Source organism: Pelobates fuscus, chromosome 1 (genome assembly GCF_036172605.1).
Source record: "Pelobates fuscus isolate aPelFus1 chromosome 1, aPelFus1.pri, whole genome shotgun sequence".
Taxonomy (NCBI): Eukaryota; Metazoa; Chordata; class Amphibia; order Anura; family Pelobatidae; genus Pelobates; species Pelobates fuscus.
Window position 1 is genome coordinate 462,011,023 of NC_086317.1, and position 24,650 is coordinate 462,035,672.

Below are 24,650 nucleotides of genomic sequence, written 5' to 3' on the forward strand. Positions count from 1 at the left end.
AGGAGATTTGGGGGCTGTCAGATTAGTCTTTTCATAATCCTAGTTAAGGTTCCAGTCCTGGTCAGCTCCAATTATGGTGGAAGGTAGCTACAGAAACGTTATTACTGAATGTACAAAGTCAATCAGGACATTACATGAATAAGTTTATTAATTACTAGCAGTCTGATCAACCCGACATTGTTATCTAGTCACATTATATAATGGTTTCATGCACAGGATAAATAATGAAAAAGTTATAGTCAAAAATATGGGAAATGCTTAAAGAGTGAGAGAGGAAGATCCGTTATCAGGTTATCCCTAGTATCTTACTACTATATTACGCGCATGCACCCAGAGTACAATTATGGGGATTTAGTCACTAAAATGGAAACTGTAAAGATTTTTCAAAGGGATTATGGGATAGGATAGGCCAGATTGCCTATAATTCACTTATATACATAATTCATATTTCATTCAATACATAATTTATTTTCAGCACTTTCAGAGTCTAATGGTGTTATGGAGACAGGCTCAGGCACTGAGTGTAGTGGTGTTGGGGAGACAAGCTCAGGCACCGAATGTAGTGGTGTTGTTGAGACAGACTCAGGCACTGAGGGTAGTGGTGTTGTGGAGACAGGCTCAGGCACCGAGTGTAGTGGTGTTGTGGAGACAGGCTCAGGCACTGAAGGTAGTGGTGTTGTGGAGACAGGCTCAGGCACTGAGTGTAGTGGTGTTGTGGAGACAGACTCAGGCACTGAATGTAGTGGTGTTCTGGAGACAGGCTCATGCACTGTGGGTTCAATGAGTGTTGTGGAGACAGGCTCAGGCACCGAGTGTAGTGGTGTTATGGAGACAGACTAGTAGAATTTGGTAAGCCCTAATAGAAAGCAGTTGTTGTTGGGAGATTCTATCATAAGCAGGGCTGGATTAACATAGGGGCTAATGGAGTTGCAGCTCCAGGTCCAAGTCCATGGAACAGGCCCAGTGCTAAAAAAATATATATATATTTTTACTGCTCTTCTCATGCTCTTGCTTAAGTATGGAAACTTAAGAGGGATGTAGGGGAACAAACCTGGTGCTGACTGGCTGACAATTACATTAGTTAAGGTAAAGCTGACTTTGTGCACTATGCAAATGCTCTTGCTGCTTCAGTCTGTCCGACACTGTGGCATGTTCCCTTTCTTTTAAACTCACTACCTACACAATTTTTTCTGTCCTAGACTGTATAACAGAAGCTTCTGCCTGCTAGTAAGAAGGTAAGGAGAGGAGGGGACAAGTGAGTGTTAGGAGACTGTCCTTAGAAAGCGTGGAGCAAGCACATCATTAGATGCATTTATTCCAAGCTTAGGGCACTGTCTCTATAACACGCCCATAGTTGACCAGCCTGCATGAATGGCAGGCAGCCTGAAATGCATTCATGCCAGGCTGGCCTTCCAATTTTTTAGGCAGATATGCCACCCCCTTTTTTAGGCATGTTAGCCTCTTTGGGCCGTGCCAGTTATGTGATTCACGTCAGTGGCCCATCCTTTTATCCCACCCACCGACGTCCTGCTTCACTGGACACTGCTGTTAGGGGGTAAGGATTTACTTGAGAGATGAGAGCGAGATATTAGCATAGGGTATGTGTTTTCTTATAGCTTTATCCTGTGAGTTTCCCTCCAGCACCCCCTCCACCAGATACATGAAACTCTTTTAGTGTTTTCTGTCGATAAGTTTCTGTAATTGGGCCCATCATAATTGTCATAAATAACATAAATCTTTGTTAGGGAAAATTTCCCAAGCATACATTAGAGGTATTCTCTGCTCTGGGGCGTTCATCTATGTTCGGGGAAATTTCCCAGAACATAAACATGCGCACCAGAGCAGAAAATCCCTCAAATTTATGTTCGGGGAAATGTAATCTTCCTGATGTGAACTGGAAAACCAAAATAGCTGCTTGTGCCAGGAGCATACATATTCTAAACTCCCTACTGGCATTGTCTCTAAAACAAGTCGTTGAGGAGCCAACTTGTAAAGAGGCCCTACTAGATTTAGTGTTAACAAATGGAGATTTGCGATCAGATATCACTGTATGTGAAAGTTTAGTATCCAGTGATCATAAGTCAGTGTGGTTTAATATAAGAATAGTGACTGAATCACACAACACAAAAACAAAAGTTTTAGACTTTATAAAAACAGACTTTTCTAAAATTAGAATATGTGTAAAGGAGACATTATCAGACTAGAGCATTTTAAATGGAGTCCAAGAGAAATGGGATTATTTAAAAGTGTCACTACTGAAGGCAACAGAAAATTACATTAGTCTTGTCAGTAAAAGTAAAAAAAAAATCAAGAAACCACTGTGGTACATAGATGTGGCCAAAATAGTAAAAAACTAAAAGTTAGCATTTAGTAATTATAAAAAAAAAAAAAAAAAAAACAGCATGAGGAAGATAGACAGATCTATAAGATTAGGCAGAAAGAGGCACACAGAAGAGAAAATAGCACAGTCAGTAAAAAAATGTGGACACAGCATTTTTTAGATACATAAATGAGAAAATAAAAATAAAACAAGTATTAGTTAGATTAAAAAACAAAAGAAGGAAGGTATGTAGAAGAGGATAAAGGTCTAGCTGACTGCCTTAGTGAATGTTTTTGTTCAGTATTTACAGATGAAAATGAAGAAAATGGGCCTCAGTTGGGAAAAAGGACAAATTAGTCTTTTGTTACATGTGAGTTTACAGAGGAAGAGGTTCTATTTGAACTGTCAAAAGTAAAGACAAATAATGGGACCTGATGGAATACACCCAAAGTTATTAAAATAGCTTAGTGGTGTCCTAGCAAAACCATTAACATATTTATTTAACCAATCATTGTTAACAGGAGTAGTCCCAGAAGATTGGAAGTTGGCAAATGTTGTGCCCATTCACAAGAAAGGTAGTAGGGAGGAGTCGGGCAACTATAGGCCAGTAAGCCTTACTTCAGTAGTGGGGAAAGTAATGGAAACCATGTTAAAGGATAGGATTGTTGAACATCTAAAATCACATGGTTTTCAAGATCAGAGACAACATAGGTTTACTTCAGGGAGATCCTGCCAAAATAATCTTATTTTTTTTTTTTTTGATTGGGTAACTAAAATAATAGATCAGGGTGGTGCAGTAGACATTGCTTACCTAGATTTCAGTAATGCTTTTGACACTGTTGCACATAGAAGGCTTATCAATAAACTGCAATCTGTAAGTTTGGATTCCAATATTGTTGAATAGGAAAGGCAGTGGCTAAGTGACAGGCAACAGAGGGTTGTAGTTAATGGAGTATATTCAAAGCACCAGTGGGATACCTTTTCTTTAATAATATTTTAGTGATATTGCAGAAGGTCTTGATGGTAAGGTATGTATTTTTGCTGATGCTACTAAGATATGTAACAGGGTTCATGTTCCAGGAGGGATAAGCCAAATGGCCAATTAGGTAAACTAGAAAAATGATCAGAGTTGTGGCAGCTGACATTTAATGTGGATTAGTGCAAGATAATGCATCTTGGATGTAAAAACCCAAGGGCAGAGTACAGAATATTTGATAGAGTCCTAACCTCAACATCTGAATAAAGGGATTTTGGGGTGATTATTTCAGATGACTTAAAGGTAGGCAGACAATGTAATAGAGCAGCAGGAAATGCTAGCAGAATGCTTGGTTGTATAGGGAGAGGTATTAGCAGTAGAAAGAGGGAAGTGCTCATGCCATTGCACAGAACACTGGTGAGACCTCACTTGGAGTACTGTACACAGTACTGGAGACCCTATCTTCAGAAGGATATTGATACCTTAGAGAGAGTTCAAAGAAGGGCTACTAAACTGGTTCATGGATTGCAGGATAAAACTTACCAGGAAAGGTTAAAGGATCTTAACATGTATAGCTTGGAGGAAAGACGAGACAGGGGGGATATGATAGAAACATTTAAATACATAAAGGGAATCAACACAGTAAAGGAGGAGACTATATTTAAAAGAAGAAAATGTAACACAACAAGAGGACATAGTCTTAAATTAGAGGGACAAAGGTTTAAAAATAATATCAGGGAGTATTACTTTACTAAGAGGGGAGTGGATGCATGGAATAGCCTTCCAGCTGAAGTGGTAGAGGTTAACACAGTAAAAGAGTTTAAGCATGCGTGGGATAGGCATAAGGCTATCCTAGCTAGCTATCAGATAAGGCCAGGGACTAATAAAAGTATTTAGAAAATTGGGCAGACTAGATGGCCCGAATGGTTCTTATCTGCCATCACATTCTATATCAGCATGTATGAATGTCAGTATTTATGTCACTATGCATGTCAGTATGTATGTATGTATGTATGTATGTTTGTCAGTATGTCAGTATGTATGTGTCTGTATGTATATATGTATGTATGTCAGTATGTATGTATATGTGTGTGTGTATATGTTCTTATTCATGTGTGTGTCTTTATGTATGTTAGTATGTATCTTTGTGTCACTATGTATGTCTATGTGTCTGTATATGTGTGTATGTCTGTTTCAGTATATGTGTCTTTTAGTATGTATATGTATGTGTCACTATGTGTGTACCTTTGTGTGCGTGTATCTGTGTCCTTTTGTATCAATGTGTGTGTCTTTGTTTGTCTGTGTGTGTATTCCTGTAGGCCTTGGGCCGGGCTTGGAGGCGGCCCCCCAGGATCCCAGACCTTGAGCTGTGTTAGGGTCCCCAAAATTTCTGATGGCGGCTCTGCCCACATATAATACATCCCCAAATAGCCCTGATCTGCGCCCGAGTTCTCCAAATAGCACTCAGATCCATGCAGTTTAGGGGACATGTCACCGTGTTAAAGTTCTGACCGGCCGCACACATGTTTCTATGCTTAAAATAGTACCAGGGCATTTTATGCTTTTGCCGGTCAACTTCCAAGCGCCCCTGCGTCTGAAATAGGTTCCCCTTAGTCACATCCACCTTTCCTCCAAAAAGCGCTCTCCTGGCGGGTTGCAAAGTGGTGTTAAACCCCAGACCAAGTTGTCCGGGAACCGCACGGTCACCTCACGACAAAAACTGTTCCATAACATTCGCAGCTATTTGCCGCTGAGGTGACCGGGGACCCATAAAGTACTCATGCTGAAATTAGTTTCATAGCGGTCGCAGCTAATTACCACTGAGGACCATTCGTGGGTTTGGTTAATACCAGGGAGCTAGCGTTCGGAAAGTGCCGAACCAGGGACACCGAGGCAATGCTGCTTGTGGAGGCCGGGCAGGTTAACTCCCGAACAAGGTCTTTGGATACGGGTCATAGTCCTTGGGCAATAGGCTAGCTAGCAGGATCCTCCAGGAGATCATGGCATAGACACGTTTGCCACATATATATATATATATATATATATATATATATATATATATATATATATATATATATATATATATATATATCTTTATGAATCTGGATAATATATATATATATATATATATATATATATATATATATATATATATATATATATATAATATAATACGAAGGTTCACATGACTGTGGGGCAAGTGATACCCAGTGTTATGTGAACTTTCGTATTATGGAACAATAAAAAAAGATATATTGAAGATATGATGGTGAGTGCAGTCAAATCTATTCAAAGCTTTATCTGTTTGTTTTCATAGACTGACACCCTAGAAATTAAACGGTCTAAAACAAGTGTGCCATTATTTATAGCGTTCTATGTTACATAATTGTATCAAAATTATTATGAAAATAATGGAATTCTTAACTTTTTGCATTCCAAATATAATACTCATGGAATTGTATTATTTAAATTTCAGACAATAACTAATAGCAACCCCCATCTTTATTTCTCTGACCAGATATATCGAGACTTTGAGTTTACGCTTTGATTTTCCCTCTATTTGTTCATTACACATTCAAAAGGTTTATGACTCAGCAGATTCAACACATCTGTATTTTATCATTGTCTTAGGCTCTATTAAAGTTGTTTTAGTTTTTTGAAGTCATAAATTGGATTATACCATTGTCTGATAGGGCATTTGTAATGACCTTGTTGTCTTAACTTTACTCAGTGTCAGGGAAAACTTCTTTGTTATTTCAAAAAGAACAACATGGTTGTGACTCCATCATCTTAATGTGATGTGAATGTATGTATGTGATAATAGTATGTGATTTTATAGGGTTAGGACCACCTGCCCACCAAAACTATAGTAAAATCTTACCTTTATTCCAGTCTGCTGGTGCTGGTGCTGGCTCTGCCCCTGATCTGCCTTATTGGCTGATATAATCATAAGTGATGATCTCGTCCAATCACAATGCAAAGGGAAGCATTGGAATGACTAAGATTGTCATTCTGGTGATCTCAGCCAAGAAGGTGGGCCAGAGGTGGGACTTAACGCCTGGCCAATCAGTATTTCTTATAGAGATGCATTGAATCAATGCATGTCTATGAGAAAAGTTAAGCATCTCTATGGGCTGGAGACACTGAATGTCACACTGTGCAGCACTGCTCTAGAAAGCACGTCTAGTAGCCATCTGAGGAGTGGCCACTGGAGGTATCCCTAGGCTGTAATGTAAACACTGCATTTTCTCTGAAAAGACAATTTTTACTGAAAAACCACCTGCAAAGACTGAATATATTCACCAGAATAACTATATTGAGCTGTAGTCGTTCTGGTGACTATAATGTCCCTTTAAGTTCCACTGAGCTAAACAACCAGGAAGTGACAGGACCGGTAATGTAACTGACAGCCCACAGTGTAACAAGGTTAATCTTGCTCCTTTTTGCATCTTGACATTTTTCTGTCAGATTTCCAAAATGGGTCAGGTCCCATGTTTTGCAGGGGAAGTAACCCAAAATGTGGGACAGTCCTGGCAAAATCAGGACTGTTGGAATATATGGTTTACTGTGTTGTTACATATATAGTATATATAATTGTTCTAACCATAACCACACCTTCAATAATCAATTACACATTCTATAAATCAGGGTCGACATTGGGTTATTGTTGCAACGCTCACAACTATGAGATATTGAGATAGACAAGTCAGGCACAGATGCAGTAGGTATGGCAAAATATTTGAAAATAATTTAGAGATAGAAATTTTATTATCAGAGAGCTTGTAGAACTTAAATCAAGAGAGAGAATGTTCCAAAACACTAGATAAATATTAAGAGAAGAGATGAACTTGAGCATGATTAATGCGGGTGCCAAGACATTGTGTTGCAGGGTCCAAGGGTAAAATGCTGACCTCCACCCCTCACCAAAACATAAACCATGCCCACATTCATTATATTATGCATTGTGTGTAGTGAATGCAGTGACTGTATAGTGGATGTAAAGTGTGTATATGTGAAGTGGATTCAGTGTGTGTATTGTATGCAGTGTGTGTAGCAAAAGCATTATGTGTGTGTACAGTGGATGCAGAGTGTGTGATTGTGTATTGTATGCAGTGGATGAAGTGTCTGTGTGCATTGTACGCAGTGTGTGTAGTGAACGCATTGTGTGTGTGTGAGTATAGTGGATGCAGTGTGTATAAGGGATGCAGAGTCTGTGTAGTGGATGCAGTGTATGTGTGCAGTGCATGCAGTGTGTATTGTATGCAGTGTGTGTAGTGAATGCTTTGTTTGTGTGTATAGTGGATGCAGTGTGTGTGTGTGTGTAGTGGATGTAGTGTGTATGTAGTGTGTAGTGCATGTAGTGTGTGTCTTGTATGCAATGTGTATAGTGGATGCCGTGTGTGTGTAGTGCATGCAGTGTGTGTGTAGTGTGTGTAGTGAATGCATTGTGTGTGTAGTGCATGTTATGTGTGTGTATAGTGTTTGTAGTGTGTAGTTCATGCAGTGTGTTTGTAGTGCAGAGTGTGTGTGTGTGTGCATAGTGGAGGCAGTGTGTGTGGTGCATGTAGTGTGTACTGTATGCACTCTGTGTAGTGAATTAAGTGTGTGTGTGTGAGCGTGTGTGTGTGTGTGTATAGAGTGGATGCAGTGTGTTTGTAGTGCATGCAGTATGTTTGTATGTAGTGTATGTATAGTGTGCATGTAGTGTGTATGTTTTAATGGGGGGTGATCAGTTTTTTTTTTTTAGTTATGTTTATTCTTCCCTCCCTACCTCTTACCTGTGGGTAGGGAGGGAGGATACTTAACCCCTGGTGGTCCAGTGGCTCAGTAAAGTTGAAGATAGTGAAGAGGGGGTCCAGAGTTGTAATCTCCACTCCAGCAGCAGGTACTGCTGTCTCCTCCCACGAGCCGACAGAGCACGGCAGCTAGGTTGCCACGGCAATGCTCCAGCATGCTTTGCATGCCCCAGAGCGTTGCCGCGGTTTTCCTTGCGGCTTTAGGGAGGAGAGAACAATACCTGATGCTGGAGTGGAGATCACAGCTCTGGGTCCCCTATTCACAAATCAAGGCTGTAAGGGGCCCAAAACAGCATATACCTATAGCGGTAATCACTATAGATATATACATAGGCGGCCCGGGCCCCTTACAGCAGATTTCTTAAAGGTACAGGGGCGGTAAAATGCTGCCCCTGTGAAAGTGCCGCCTGAAGCCGTGGTCCCACCGGGACCAATGGACGGGCCGGCCCTGGACATATCTGTAACATGATTGAATAGCACTGATATTATTATATACCTTTTGCAAGTTAATGTATTTTATTGTCACCATTGTACTGAAAAGTTTCTCTAATATGTGTCTCAATAAAAATACTGATTGACAAAAAAAATTGTAAAGACAAGATTTTTAAACAACATTTAAAAAACTATTAAATTAAAAAAATCTAACTTTTAGATTCTAGTTGCAATATATTACATTGAATCATATTTCCTAAAAGAACAGTACAGAAAATGTTGCTTTTCATTTAAATAAAATGTGTTTCCCCTTGAAATGTCTTTGTGATAGGCCAAGAACGGTTCGGAAACATGACAAGAGTTTACTATCGAGAAGCTGTTGGAGCATTTATTGTCTTCGATGTCACAAGGCCAGCAACATTTGAAGCTGTGACAAAATGGAAAGAAGATTTAGACTCAAAATTGACTCTATCTAATGGCACACCTGTATCAGCTGTGCTTTTAGCCAATAAATGTGATCAGGGAAAAGATGGGCTCAAAAACAACGGCATCAAACTGGACCAGTTTTGCAAAGAGCACGGTTTTGTTGGCTGGTATGAAACATCGGCAAAGGTAAGATTTAGAAGTGTGCCTTTAATATATATGTATTTTTTTTCTGGTTTAATTTGTTTCACTTGTAAAAACCTAACATGTCAAGTCTTTACAGAAAAAATATCAAATCTCTACAAACAAACCATACAGGATATTCTAAACAAAAAGTAATATATCAGAAGAAATTACAGTGTGACCTAAGACTCCTTGGAATTATTAAAGGATCACTATAGTGTCAGGAAAACAAACCCGTTTTCCTGACACTATACAATCCTAAGGGTCCCCCCACCCTCAGGGTCCCCCTCCCCCTGGGCTGAAGGGGTTAAGACCCCTTCAGCCACTTACCTTAATACAGCGCTGGGCTTGCTCGGCGCTGGTGACCTCTCTGCCCCCGCCGACGTCAGCTCCCGAGTGGAGCCGAATGCGCATCAATGCTTTCCTATGGACGTTCTGCATGCTGGATGCGATTTTCGCATTCCAGCGTCGCAGAAGCGCATCTAGCGGCTGTCAGGAAGACTTGATTAACCCTGCAATGTAAACATAGCCGTTTCTCTGAAACTGCTATTTCTACATCTGAAGGGTTAAAGGGACTCTCCAGGCAGAGTCTTTTACTCACCTGGTTCCAGCACCAGGAGCCTCGTGAAGCCGCGCCCCCTATTTCGTCAAAATGACGAAATAGGCAGGCGTGAGCAGGGAGCAATCAGACGCTTCCATTTGGAAGCGTCATTGCTCCCCTGTGCGCATGCACGTCTTCGCCGCACATGCGCACATACTTCAGAGGGCGGCATGCGCGCGGTGTGTGCGGCCGCAAGCTGAGCTGACTGACAGCTCAGCTCGCGGTCTTTGCCCGCCCCCTCTCCTCTCTGACAGGCTGGAGAGAGAAGGCGCGCACACAGTGCCTTCTCTCTCCTGCACACGTCAGACGTATTTTAATACGTCTGACGTGTACAGGGCCTTTTTAAGGCCCTACATGATAGGAAGTCCCTCTGTTGGCCGTCTGAGTGACGGCCACTGGAGGTATTCCTATCAATCAATGTAAACACTGTATTTTCTCTGAAAATACAGTGTTTACATTAGATTGCCTGCAGGGAGCTATAGATCTCACCTGAACAAATACATTAAGCTGTAGTTGTTCAGGTGACTATAGTGTCCCTTTAAAACCTGGGGGACCTGGCACCCAGACCACTTCATTGAGCTGAAGTGGTCTGGGTCACGTCACTATAGTGTCCCTTTAAATTAGGAACCCAGTGGTGTCACTGTTGCTTTATGTGTAGTTTTGATAACATTATAGTATATTTCATATGCAATATATTACAGAAGGGTTCATGCTTTAGGAAACCCAGTGGAGATCTACTAAATTAGGATCCACTAAAGGGCCACACTAAACTATAACCATTCAATTCAACTTCTTCCCGTACTGATTTCTTTTTTTTCAATCTTTGTTTATTAGAATATTTTTCAAAGTATTAAGTGGTACAGAAAGTAGAAATAGAATAGCATTTAAACAACACATTAAGGTAAGTAAATACATCCTTCAGGCTGCTACCCCCCTCTAAGCGTACACATCAGGGGTTATGTGGCTGGGTATTTACGTGCATTGGTGGTTGGACTTCAGTTTGCATGACCCTTAGTTGTCTAATTCGCTAAGGTTTACTGCGCCTCCTTTGGAGGGTCTAGGGGGTATGGAGGTGTTACAGTTCTATATTTCACCCTCTGTGTCTCTGTCCTACATCCCAGGGCTCCCCCTGCCTTTTCCCTGTGTTTGTTTGTAGCGTGTGTCAGGTGTCCCGGTGTAGTGCGGGTATTGTGGGTAGCCCATCTTCTTCTGTATTAATTCGTCTGTTCTCTCTACCTATTGTCTGTCCTATGTCACATGCACCTAAGGGGTGTTATGAGACTGTCTAACCCGTTCGTGCATGGTATGTTTGCCTCCAATTTACGCACCCTGAGATAGAGTCCCCACTGTGTGTCCGGGGCGTACCTTGCCCCTTGTGCTTTAGGAGCCTGAAGGAGGAGTGAGATGCCGTGCTGGTACCATTGGTCGGATTGTCACTGAGAGAGTGTCAGCCATGGATTGAGTTATCGAAAAGGCGGATGTACCCTAATAGGTAGGGTCGATAGGTAAGTTCCGCTGTACGTACGTGAAAGAAGAGATAGAAGGGAGAGGGAGAGGCACAGTGAAATTAGTGATAGAGAGAAAGGAAGGGGGTGAGGAACAGGCTGGGTTGGAACGCCCGGTCCCGCGGGCCGCCCCCGACCCATCACGCCGCGAGCAAGCCCAGGTCCTCCACTCCCGTACTGATTTCTATCCCCAATGCTGCCCTACCTATTGTGTTTTTCTACCCCACATCCTCTAGATCAGGGGTAAGCAACCTATGGCACTCCAGATGTTGTGGACTACTGTGAAATACTCTTACAGCCATAACGCTGGCAAAGCATCATGGGAGATGTAGTCCAGAGCACCTGGCGTGCTGAAGGTTGCCTACCTCTGCTCTAGATTGTAAGTTCTTTCGAGCCATGTCCTCCTCAAACTATTGTTCCAGTAACATTTTGTAATTGTCTCATTTATTGTTAAATTCCCATTTCATAATATTACAAAGCGCAGCGGAACATCTTGACACTATATAGATGCAAATAATAATAATGACGGCCTTTGATATTAGTCGCATGAAGCTTATCGTTACTCACTTCTCTCATTAGAGTATAATCCAAAGGTCAGAACTCCCAAAACCTAGTAGCTTTGTTTCCTGGTGCATCCTTTACCGTATCTAGTGCGGTGGAATTTGTTGGAACTTATATAAATTAATAAAGGATTCTAATGAGTAGAAATTAATATTAAAGTGCTATGGTTACACAGTCTGGTAACAGCCTTTATTATTGCTCTCTCTCTTTCCATCTCATGTTTCCCATATCAGCTTCTCAAAAATGCCAGAGTCTATACAAATCTAATGTGCAATAAATAAATATAACATTTTTTTATTGCTCTATGATTGTTTCCAATGCTTGAGTTTAAAATTATAATGTTTACTTTTCATTTTTTTAAACCCAGCTCTTTCTCCAGTTCTGTGGTAATGCGTGTTCTCGACAGAATACTAATCAGCTTCGAGGAATTCTGTCATTTTCAGTTAATCAGTAATAGTTGCCAGTGGCAGCAAAATAAGGATGTAGTCCACAGGGTGTCGACATTATCAGAATGACTATTTTAACCACCTGCTTGCATTTTCTAGTAGCAATTGACATGAAATAAATCATTGGAAGTAAAATAGTTCAATGTCAATGTGTGTCATAATGTGATCCCTGCTACAACCAAAAGTATTAAACCAGAGTTATAATGTAGTAAAAATGTAAGAGAGGAAATTCTCTGTATAAATATCCATTTTATACGTGTAGTGATAAAACATTTCTACTACAACCTCTCACCTGAAAGTATTCATCTCTCAGATCAGCCCAAATTAAATTGGATTTTGAATGTAGGCACAAGTACATATTGCTCATGAGTCTTATATTGTTCTGGGTCATAACAGAAAGGTGCCAGGTGTGGATTTTGTGATATGTTAGCAGAAAAAAAACATAGTGGGTGTTTTAAACTATAAACAGAAAGTTTGCATACATTACGGCATCCGTATTATGTTATGGTTTCTGTTAATATATTGCCATAATAGTGAAATATGAACAAGGGTGTGAATTGTCAAGATTTAAAGTGAATTTCTGTTAGGGAGATGTTAGGGCGTGCTATTCCGTACTATAAAAGGAGGGCTTTAGCGCCATTAGGGTGGTATAGCAATCCCTAACGATCTGGCCCTGCCTGTAGCTGGAGTACGCACCAATCGGGCATCTGCCTGCAGCCAATCTGAGTCATGTGATCGTGGTGACATTGTGATCACATGGGGACTTGCATCGGCTGGGTTATCTGGATTGACTGCAGGGAGACTGCAGGCAGGTCTCCAGTATAGAATAATAATAATGCTATAATTGTATATATAGTAACATAAAAATACAAATAGAATTTTTGTAAAAAAAAAAAATATATATATTATTCCATTCTAAGTGTATTTTGATATTATTATATTCATATATATGAATATAATATTAATAATATAAACATATATAATACTATCATTAATAATAGTTATTAGTTATTAATATACCAGCCCAGGAGAAAAACTACATAATTTAAATTGTAGCCCTATCTTTGACCCTTTAACTTTCCAAAAACCCTTAAAACCTGCACTTGGGGGCATCATCATACTCATGGGACATCAGAGCACACAAATACGCAGTAAAAGCTAACGACATTATGACATTTACAGTTAAATACCACACAGAACTTGGAAAATAAAATAAAAATCTTAATTTCTCACACTTTGTTTTAGATTTTATTTATATTAAATGATGTTGCATATATAAATATTTGATGGGACATAAAGTATCACCAGATATTCTCTCCTTCATTAGCTTGACACCTAAAATAAGCCATTTTCATTAATATAATGCTAAGCATTTTTTAATGATAGCCATGGTTATAGCGATGCTAAAATGTGCTGCAACTTTTTTTATGTTTACATTAGAATAAACTACCCTGTCCAATTCAAGATAAAGAAACTGCAATTTAAAAAAAAAAAAAACAGCGCCATGGACTGCATAAAAAGCTGTGTTTTTAAAACAGTGTTCCGTTGCTATGAGATCTTAAAATAAATTAGATGTGATCTACAAAAAGGACTACTAACAGAATTCTGCGGGAACTTTAGGAACTCAATTTTTGAGAGTTGTTTGGGTACAGCCAACCTAAAAGAAACACAACAGATGTATAGTGCAATTCTGCCCATGTAATCTAACATATGAATTTCAAGTCATTCACAAGTGATACGAGATGATGTTCGTCAGTGGTGATGGAAGAGAGGGTGCTGATGCACAAACAAAACAAAAAATATTTTGGGCCCCCATAGATGTAGATCCTCAACTGCCATACTACTCCTAAGATAGTTTGCCAACTAAGGATCTACCATTTGCCCATCCCTCCATGGTTGTATTTTTGAGTGCATTGCCTGTGCAACTATAGATGTCCTTCTGTGGAGTTGATGGAGATTTTGCATAAATTTCAATCAGTTAGGATTTTTTACAATTATTTTTGATCTTTCCACAAACTTTAGCTACACTTAGCGCTCCACAACCTCATCTGTAAATAACTGCGATAAACTTTCACTATTAGCAAAAGCCAGTAGCTTGTACATATTTTCACCTGGTTTGCAACCTTGTTTCAACATTTTCGTAGCTAATAAGGTCTTCTACTACAAACGCTAACCTCTCACATATTTGTGACTTGTTGGTAAAGCACATAAACACATGCCTGTGTGGACTGTAGCAATACAGAAGCAATGACTGTGGGTAAAACTTAGCACTAGGGTTGAAACAAAACTTTTTGATTTAGTAGCGTGTATTTACAGGTTGTATGTTATACATTGTTAACCTTTTTACACAAGGCCGAAAGTTGGAGTTTAGTGTTTTGAGTTAGTGACAGCCAGTAATAACTAACAACAGGGTTTGAAACGAGTCAGAAAACAGTGACTACGTAGCGGTTTAATCTCCCGTAGAAAATAATGGGAGCCATAACTTCATACTCTACGACTGGTTTTCAGTATCAGTTGCCATTGACTATCAGTTGCCACTGGTACAATTTTGCAGCTAAATAACTACTATCAGTAGCGACATGCATTTTAGCGGGTACCTAGTAATGGCCGGCCAGTAAAAAGTAGAAACGATGCTGTAAACAAGCCCAAAGCTGTATTGGAGTAAAAATGTAAGTGTGTTCCAGCAAATAGAATTATCAAACCGTTTCAAAACTGAGGGCCTGCAAACAACATCAAAGGAAAAAAAAAAACTTATGGTACCTAATAATTTCATTTATCATCTGTAAAGCAAATATAACAAAAATTCTATCATTAAAAGATGTTTTTGCTCATTTAATCAGTTAGCTATATTTTTGTTTATTTTTAAATCTATACTTTATTAGCTCTTATAGAGTGTTTGGAAAAGAAGAATTGTCTTCGTTATGCAGAACTTTATAAAAATGTGTCAGGAGATTTATTTCCTCTGGGGGTCTTTGAGGAATATATTGAATTTGAATTTAAAGAAAAATACCCACTGATGTTCATGCCATTAAAACTGGATACATCTTATATTATAATTATGCTGGGGTCAAATTCTGATGTGGTATTCCTCAGTGTACCTATGTAGCATTTTCAAGCTGTAAATAAAAAAAGAAAATGTAGACTGTAGATCGTAGTCCAGAGTCTTATAAAATATGCCCCATAAAATTTATCTAAGAAAGCATTCTGCCAATTCCAATACATGTTCTATGCTACCATCTGATTCGCAATGTTCCAGACCTCATCTACACACAGTTACTGCCCCCAAGAGGACAATAAGAACTTCAGTCTGAAATCCATTATAGCAAAACATTCATGTTGGAATAAATTTAAATTTTTACTGCTTCATGATACTTTAATCTGCCTCATCACGTGCAACTTTCTCTATAAAACTTGAGATTTTACTCAGCAGCCATCTGCTAAAATTATTCCAGGATGTGTCTCATGAGAACAGAACTTAGTAATGATACTACTCCACTTAACTCAGTAATATACCTTCAAACTACTTCTTAACTTCTACTGGTCTACAACAGTCTTTCTATTGATACTCGAGGCTATATTTAAAAAACGACGCTCTTTAGAAAATTATGCATACCGGTAATCAATTTGCTCATATTTTCGCCTCATCGGGGACATATGAACACGTGCAAATAAACTTTGCACATGAAAAGAAGGAGTACCTCGTTAGCAATTTTTTTTATTCTAAAACGTGGTACTTTTTTATTCTTACAAGTGTGACTCTATTTATCTGGTATATAATGCCTGAAAATGGGTGTCGAAAAGCTGTAATTCAATAAAAATCCAAAAGCAGGCACACCTTTTATACTTTTTTTTCTTATGATTTGCCAAAGAATACTAAAAATCGAATGGCTTTTCTATTTAGTTACGTTTGGTGCACATATTTAAATCATTTCGGTATTATTAAAGACATTAATTAATGACAGAGCACAGATACTAACCGTGTCTTGATTACACCACCTTACTCCAGAAAATCAGTTATTCAGAACCATAGGTGTTGCTAACAGGGCTTGGAGGGCTTAAACCCCAAATATTCGGCTCAGTAGCCACATATCTCTACAGTTGGTGGAAGGGACAGGAGGGTATTAGTATTTTTTATTAATTTATTTATTAACATATAAGGAAGCTGCTTCTCAAAATAGCAGCTTATTATAAAAAGAAAGATACGTAGTATAGTACTTCGGGAGGAGGTGGTGACCCAGAAGGTTATTGTCAGGGGGGAGTGATGGTTAAAATAACTTTGTTGTACGCTCATCTGGTAGTTATGTCGTATTGCAAGGTCACATTGAATACATAGCTGTGCAGAATGAGCATGTTTCTAACTATGCTTTCATTGTTAGATCCTGAAGACCATCAGAAGCACGTTGTACGTGGGTAGAGAGGAGGGTACATAACTTAGTGAGGCAGGGATAGGTCATGACATATCTCCACCTCTCTCATAGTATAGAAGTCACCGAGTTTTAACTTGAGCTGTAGCCTCAGGTGTTTGGAACCTAGAAACACTCCTAGACAGAACCTCTGTTGTCTTTAAGCAGTGCAAGTTTAATGTCGTTAATTCAAGCTGTTAAAATAATAAATTTGCTAATTTTATTATATATTTTCCAGGATGTTTCCATAACAAAATAAGTTATATTGACTTAGAATACTGTCACATTGGTAAATAAGGAAAACAGCTATCTGCACAGTTCCTTGAAAAATTTATTAAAATAAAAATATTATAAAACTATGAAGCAGTTTAACTGAAATCAATGGTATGACTGTTACGAACGCTGGTAGTTATAGTATCTTGTTCGCCTATTCCTCCTGAATTGCTGAGCCTTAGTGATTATAGTTGCAGTTCGGGTGTAGATACGAATAGTTCTAGACAAATGCAGCTTCCAAGTGGTTTCTCCCCAGCCAGTAGATAGTTACCCAAACATGAGCCTAGACTTCATGAAGGGTACAACAGGAATAATGGTTTATTGATGCCACACTGGCTTTTATGCAAGTCCCCATGCAAGGGGACCTCCCACATGAACCTTGTGGGGCACCAGGACACAAAGGTTACAACCAATTACATTGACAGAGTGAAACACTCCCATTGCAAACATACAATACCCTCCTCTCTGCCTGTGAGATAATTAAGGCAACTAAAGGATAACCCAATTATCTCCAGGCAGAAAAAACATATTTTCCCCATGTGGCGAAACCGACCTCGCCACGTGTCCTTGGAGGGGGCTGCTTGCCCGCCTCTTGCCTTTGGACTATGGCCCTGGGAGATTGGGCCCTTTTACAAAACGTATTCGGCCCTAACAGAGTGCATGTTACTCATTCTGGCCCTTTAAACACAGTGGGGCCATTCGGTACTTGCCCTGTGTGAGCAGTGATACCCCCAGATAGCTATGCCTTGGAGCCTATTCATATAATGAAAGACTATGGGAAAGACTTTGGCTCCATGGCAATTAAACTGTATTTGTGTGGTCTGCGTGCCATTCACCTAATAATGTGCACGCAGACCTGAGCTATCTGGGGATATGTTACATGTCTGTGTTTAATGTATAAAAAGTAACTTTATATATTTTAAAACATAATCCTGTATTTAGGTCCCCACATGTGTAATGGAGTTTTGTCTTTGACCTGGGAGATAATTGGATTACTTCTCCAATTATCTCCAGGGCAGAAGGGAGGAAGCCAGGATGCATTGTGGGGATGTTTTACTTTTCCTGTTTGACCCAGATCAAAATACTGCCAGCCAGGGGGAACAAAAGATACTTTTACTAACCTTTGAACCCCTGGTCTGATTCATGCCATTTTTTTATATGTTGTTCCCCTGAATGGATTGATTGTGGATATGTATTTTTATGTGAATGTGATGTATGGTTTTAAAGTTACAGAGTATGTGTGGAAACTGTATTTTTACTGTATGTAATAATTATGTTAATTGCTTATCTGAGGGTAGGGGATATGTGGTTTGTACTGTTACTTGATTGGTTGTTTTATGCCTCCCCCTGGGTGTGTCCTGTATGTGCACAACTGTAATAAAAAGCAGGCTGGGTGTTCTAGACCTGAGATTCTGCTTGACCCTCAAACCGATGTGTCGTCTCGTATTTGGGGGAATTGGATTGTATGCTGACTGCCAGGAGTGTAAGCGGATTGTATGCTTTTCCTGTTCGGCTGATTCCAGGGTTCGTGTGTTTCCAGTTCGGTAGTTCCATAATTCGTACAGTTTCCAGTTCGGGAGATTGGCGATTGCAGTAGCTGCTGGTCTATGGAAAAGGGGGATATCGCCTAAACTGGGTTTTATCCTCTTGTAAGTGAAACGGTCCGTTACACCCCAAAACTTGGAAAGTACCCTAAAAGACATGGTATCTCCATAAATTACATATCCCCTGATAGCCCTGATCTGAGTGACCCACATATTCAAAAATCACCCAGATCAGTTCAGGGGTTTTTGAATTGTATGGAAGTCTCATTTTACCGACCGCACACGAGGCTCCTGCCCAAAACAGTTCTATGAGTTTAGGTTGTGCGGTCGGTCTATTTCCATAAAGTCAAATAAACAAATGAAAACACGAACAGAGTATAAAAGTCACAAATGGCCGTAAAAAGTCTCGAATGAAAAGTCTCTTTTCTTCAGAATTACTTTTTTTTTTCCAACTTCATGTGATATAATGGATTATGTGTGTATTTATTATTGTGTTGAAATTCTACATCATAACCACGTGTATATTGTGTTTGTCTCTGTATGAAATGTAATCACAAGTATGACAGATGATAGCACAGAAACATGTAGGAAGGGCACACATATAGCATGTAGACCTAAAAGTAGAAAATGCTACAGCATGAGAGAGAGAGGAAGAGAAGACAGACACAACAACATACTGCATGACAACACAGAGACCCTAAAGCACACAGTAAGTCCTCCGACAATTACAGATCAGGAACCCGCGACTATTACTAACAGTTACTGCAATTATTTTAGTTCCTCATCCCCTTCTTCTTGGTCTGTCTTTCTAAACAGATCAAAATCTACAAGACGTTTATTTAAAGGTTTCAAAAATGTGGCAAAATAATCAGATAACTTTCAGAACACTTTAAAAAACATATTCTGGGCCAATTAAAACACATTTGAGGGTAATTTTAATTTTGAAAAGGTCAGAATTGGGGATCATTTGGGTCAAATCATAGGAGGGGTTTCTTAATTAAGATTTAAGATTCTTAATTAAAATGTGGTTTGGCCCATATTTTTTTTTTCCATGTAAAATTTTAAGTTACAAAATGTCACGGGCAACTCATGGCAGTCCAATGGTAAGACACACATGACATCTGATAGGTGCTGGATATTGGTGTAAGACCTAGAATATATATATAGTGATGCACACCATTAACTGTTGTGCCTTGTTAGGAAAGAAGGGAGTGGAGGGCTGGGGGGGACCTGAAGAACCAACAGAAGAGCATACTTCATCTGCTGGTAAAATGCGTTGCATGCCTGCCATATTCGCTTACATTTTTCTGAAGGTAGTTTATCAACCGGTGTACACTTTTGCCCTATTTTACTGGACACTTGAATTCCTTAATCTCTAATGAGAGCTTGAACATACTGCCTGTCAGATATTCAATGCATGAGTTCCAATATGAAATCAATTCATTGGTCAATGCCATAATAAGGGACAAAGGTTTAAAAATAATATCAGGAAGTATTACTTTACTGAGAGGGTAGTGGATGCATGGAATAGCCTTCCAGCTGAAGTGGTAGAGGTTAACACAGTAAATGAGTTTAAGCATGCGTGGGATAGGCATAAGGATATCCTAACTATAAGATAATGCCAGGGACTAATGAAAGTATTTAGAAAACTGGGCAGACTAGATGGGCCGAATGGTTCTTATCTGCCGTCACATTCTATGTTTCTATGTTTCTATAATCTTAAAAGAACCACCAGAATTAACCAATTGATTTCTCACTAGGAGTCAGGTCCGGCCAAAGAGCATGCAGAATTCATAAAGGTCCCATGCAAATATGGTGATCTCACAATCAGCCATTCCTTGGTAGACCGGATAACAACTGGACAACAAAGGACCAGTTCCATTATAAAAAATGTTCGGGGTCCATATTATGAGTGGACAATCAAAGAGATAATAAAATGACACACTAAACTCCTAAAATACTTCTGGTTGCTAAGGTGCTTTATGGGTTAAAAGCTGTCTTCCTTTGTCTTCTGTTATAAAAGTGATGTTTTGAAGAGATTTTGGCACTTTACAATACTCCTTGATAACACCTCTTAACTGTCCATCCGAGAGCCACTAGGGTTCCCATCCGCACTCAAGGCAAGCCCTAAAGGGGAAGAAAGAAAATAATACATTTTTAAATAAGGTGGAGTGTTCCTCGAATATACCGTACTTTTGCTCAGTTCAGATTTTTTATTTTATTTTTTGTTTTCCATCAAGGGTGTTGTAAATAGAGTAAAAGTATCATACAAAAAGAAATCATATTTCACATATATATGTTTTCTTTTAGGCTCTAATAAAAATAATAATAATAATAATAAAATATATATATATATATATATATATATATATATACATACATATCTCAAGAGAAAAAGTAATGAAACTCTATGACATAAACAACAATAAACAAAATCCTATTCAATGCAAGTGAAAAACTAACAGTTTGTTTAACAATGACGTGTTTAAGCATGTGTTAGAACAATAATAGTTCTTGCGAGAATAATATATCATTATTTGACATTAATTTAATACAATTCTATGTGGGAATTGCACAAAGAGCTAAATTAATGTTCTGTATTCCAAAAGGAGAATTGCACAAACAAAATCTTAAACAAGATTGTTTGTTTCATATACAATAAGAATATAACCTTGTAACTGTACTGTATTGTAAGATTTGCTCTTCCCAACACTTACGTTAAGATGACAAATTGCAGGGCAATAAATAGATAAATAATTAGTGCAAAAAAAAAGCAATGAATTCTAAATATTACAATTGAAACAATATGATTTAAAAGCCAAGCATCCTTCGAGTTTTGCTGAGATATCATTCATTACTGCTAGATCAAAGGCTGGGGTTATAGTACCTTAGAGTCAGCCCCTTCAAACTGAAATCTCCCTATCCTTAAAGGGCTACTCCAAGCCTACATCACTCTACCTTTTACATTATAAATGCCCTATCGAGCATAACTATTGGGTTCCCCTTGTAAAAACCTGCAAATTGTTTTTGAATTTACCTTAATCCAGCACCAGGCACAGCGCTTGGTGCTGCTCTTCAATGCCCCTTCATGACGTCACCCGGCATAGATAAACCTATGATTGGACCAATTCGCTGGCTCAGATTATATGTGTGCACTCTGGGCCAGCAAGGGACATGAAGGGGGAGTGGGGAGGAGGAGGGAGGGAGGATTTCTTCCAGTTTTTAACAGAGCGAGGCTGGGGAGAGTGTCCACAGAGTAGGGAGTGGAGAGCTATCCACCTTGGCAGGTGCCCAGCCTGCAAATGGAAGATTTGTACATCTGTTGCCAGAGGGCTATGCCCACTGACAACATATGTAAAATATGCACAGAATTGACATCCACATACATACTCCTACCACCATGACTAGTTCAAATCAGTGACGTAGTCATGGTGGTTGGAGTAACCCTCTAAGTATCCCTAATCCAACATACCCCCTAATCCTTACCCTAAAAACAAGCCACAAGTCCTACTAAGCCTACTGTATCATTTTTGAACCTGGTGGGTACAGCAGTATTCTGTGCTTTGCAATAACACACGTCCTTATAAATGGTTTACTGCGTTTTGTTGGTGGAAACATTATTATTAATTTAAAGCTGATATTTGAAAGTTTGTGACATACCACATACCAGAATTTGTGACATACCACATACCATAATTATTACGTTACGATGTGATTTGCTTAACCCCTATTCATCAAGAGCTTAAAATGAATCAGTCTTTAGGGACCATGCTCTTTACAAACCTTTTCCTCAAAGGGTTAATGTCAACATTTTCCATAATCATTTTGAGTTTAGTGGGTGTGAGTAAGTCTAAAAATATGTTTCAGGCTTTCTTTCTTAATCCCCTGTTTGCTTCTATGTCCTGCTGCGAAGTTCCATTTCCTGATTGGCTCCTTCATTTGATTATATTTTCACGGCACTTTGAAAATGATATATTATGTAGCCGTGGAATGTGAAACACAGATCTTAAAATAACCTTACGTGGGTTATTAATAGCCTGCAGGACGTGGGCAATTTACTGCAATTTTATTAATCACTAAGAACTCCTTTTCTTAATACCTTGTTCATGTATATAATTTTATAGCAGGTTCTGGGAATTCTAGCCAAGGCTATTTGAAATATTGGTGTATATTTTGTTGTGAATACATGCAGTTTATTGTGTTTATGTTATGACTTAGATGCAATGTTTTTTTATTCTTTTATGTTAGAAAGCAAAGCAATCTACAGAGGAACTTAAAATAAAAATGTTTCATTTTGACAATGAGTGATTAGTAGACTTGGAGATATGTTTCATTATGAACACCAATTTGCCTGAATTTGGACCAATTGGATGATTGTACAAATTCCCAATTTCTGAACTGCCATATAGACTGATCACAAAATAAACAAGTTGTACAATGGACGTGCATGTTCCTTTTATTTGATCCACAGCGCCAAAAATAGAGATGTGTGATGGGAAAACAGATGATTGGTGGCTGAGGGACAGCTACTAAATGTTGATTGTTTTCACAGATCAACTGTGAGAAGTGGGCTATAGAGGGAATGAGGTGTAGGTAAAAAAAAAAATCTGTATTTATAGGAGGGAAAATGCTCCTATAGGTGTACTGCAAAATATATACAGAAAATGTATATTATATATATATATTTCAGTACACTGACTGGCCCATTTATGCTCACTTTTGGTTCATCTGATTCATTTTCATGAATCTTTTTTCATTATTAAATTCAGACTAGCCAAATGGCCATCATTCGTCTATCCCAAAAATGTGTTTATTTTCCACAGAAATTATTTGGCACATATTTAAGTTGATTGACAAGTGGATTGTGGTGAAATGAAACCCTTGTTTGCCCATCTCATCTCTTTTTGTTCAGTTAATTTTCTGTCATCATTTTTTGTTTAACCCCTTAAGGACCAAACTTCTGGAATAAAATGGAATCATGACATGTCACACATGTCATGTGTCCTTAAGGGGTTAAACTATTTTTTTTAAAGGTAAATAGCAGTACAAAGGAGCAAGTTAGTGTATAAAACCTCTCGAGTTTCCTTGAATAACTATCACGATGTCTAATTTTGTCAACTTTGTACTTAAAGACAAATTTATGTTCAAGCCCACACAAAAGGACTATGCTAAGGAATGGAACAGATCAAACATGTTTGTGTCAAACTACTTGAAAACTGTTTTTAACACAGAGCACTAGACTGTGGTGTTGTAGTTATGGTGCTTAAAGTACCCCTTTAATTTCTATTTCAGAGAAAATGGAGCACCACATGACAATAAGGTTAACTCAAGTTTTAGGTGACTTTTAGTTGTGTTTTCCAGAAAAGACTTGCATTCCCGTAAATAAAACTATTTGCGAAAACATAATCTCGAAAAAATATAAAATTCTAAGTTTCATTATACTTGTAAGAGAAATTAATCTCTGCTTTGATAAATCTGTTTTATATTCTTTACATAAATGTAACTTATGTTCTGAGCTAATTTGGAAACTGAGCCATACAGCTTAGCACTATTTGAGCAAATGCTTCTGAGATTAAATGTGCTTTTCTCTTTTCCAAGCTAAATTATAATACTCTGCTGTTTTTTGTCTTTTGTCTTTTTTTTTTTTTACAGGAAAATATAAATATTGATGAAGCTTCCAGATGTCTGGTGAACCACATAATCGCCAGCGAGAGTGATTTAATGCAGCCGGTGGAATCAGATGTTGTAAAGCCCCAAATGAATTCCTCAAAAATAGCTAATTGTTCTGCTTGCTTTAAATCCTAGGGGTTATTCCTCGGCACACTTGTTCAATAAAAATGCCAATAAATGCTTTCTGGTTAGCAAATATACGTTTTGATTCATGTCTTGTGCTTAACAGGAAAAGTTAGATTTTTATCACAACTGCTATTCAAGGCAATTTATCAAGTCAAAAAACAAGTTATATTCTGTGCAAAGTGCTAAAAAATGTACTGATCACCATGGAAACCAATAAAATGTGCTATCATTTAGTACTTTGCACCTATTTTGCCTTAAAAAATCTCAGAGTGTGTTATTAGATTTCAAAAAGACACTTGTGTCGGCCTGACCACCAGGCCCAATTGACATATGTTTTGATTATACCGGTATCTCGTGGGTTTCTTCTCAGTCAATTCTTTATTACCCTGTG

The 24,650-nt window shown here is 38.6% G+C and overlaps 1 protein-coding gene across 1 annotated transcript in view; it reads left to right on the plus strand.

Annotated features, from left to right (window-relative positions):
* Positions 1 to 24,331, plus strand: part of RAB38 (RAB38, member RAS oncogene family) — a 43,211-nt gene extending 18,880 nt beyond the window's left edge. The window contains exons 2-3 of the mRNA XM_063444953.1: positions 8,856 to 9,136; positions 24,116 to 24,331. Of these exons, the coding sequence (XP_063301023.1) occupies positions 8,856 to 9,136; positions 24,116 to 24,268 (434 nt within the window). The 3' untranslated portion in view covers positions 24,269 to 24,331. The remainder of the gene's footprint in view (positions 1 to 8,855; positions 9,137 to 24,115) is intronic.
* The last annotated feature ends 319 nt before the right edge of the window (positions 24,332 to 24,650 follow it).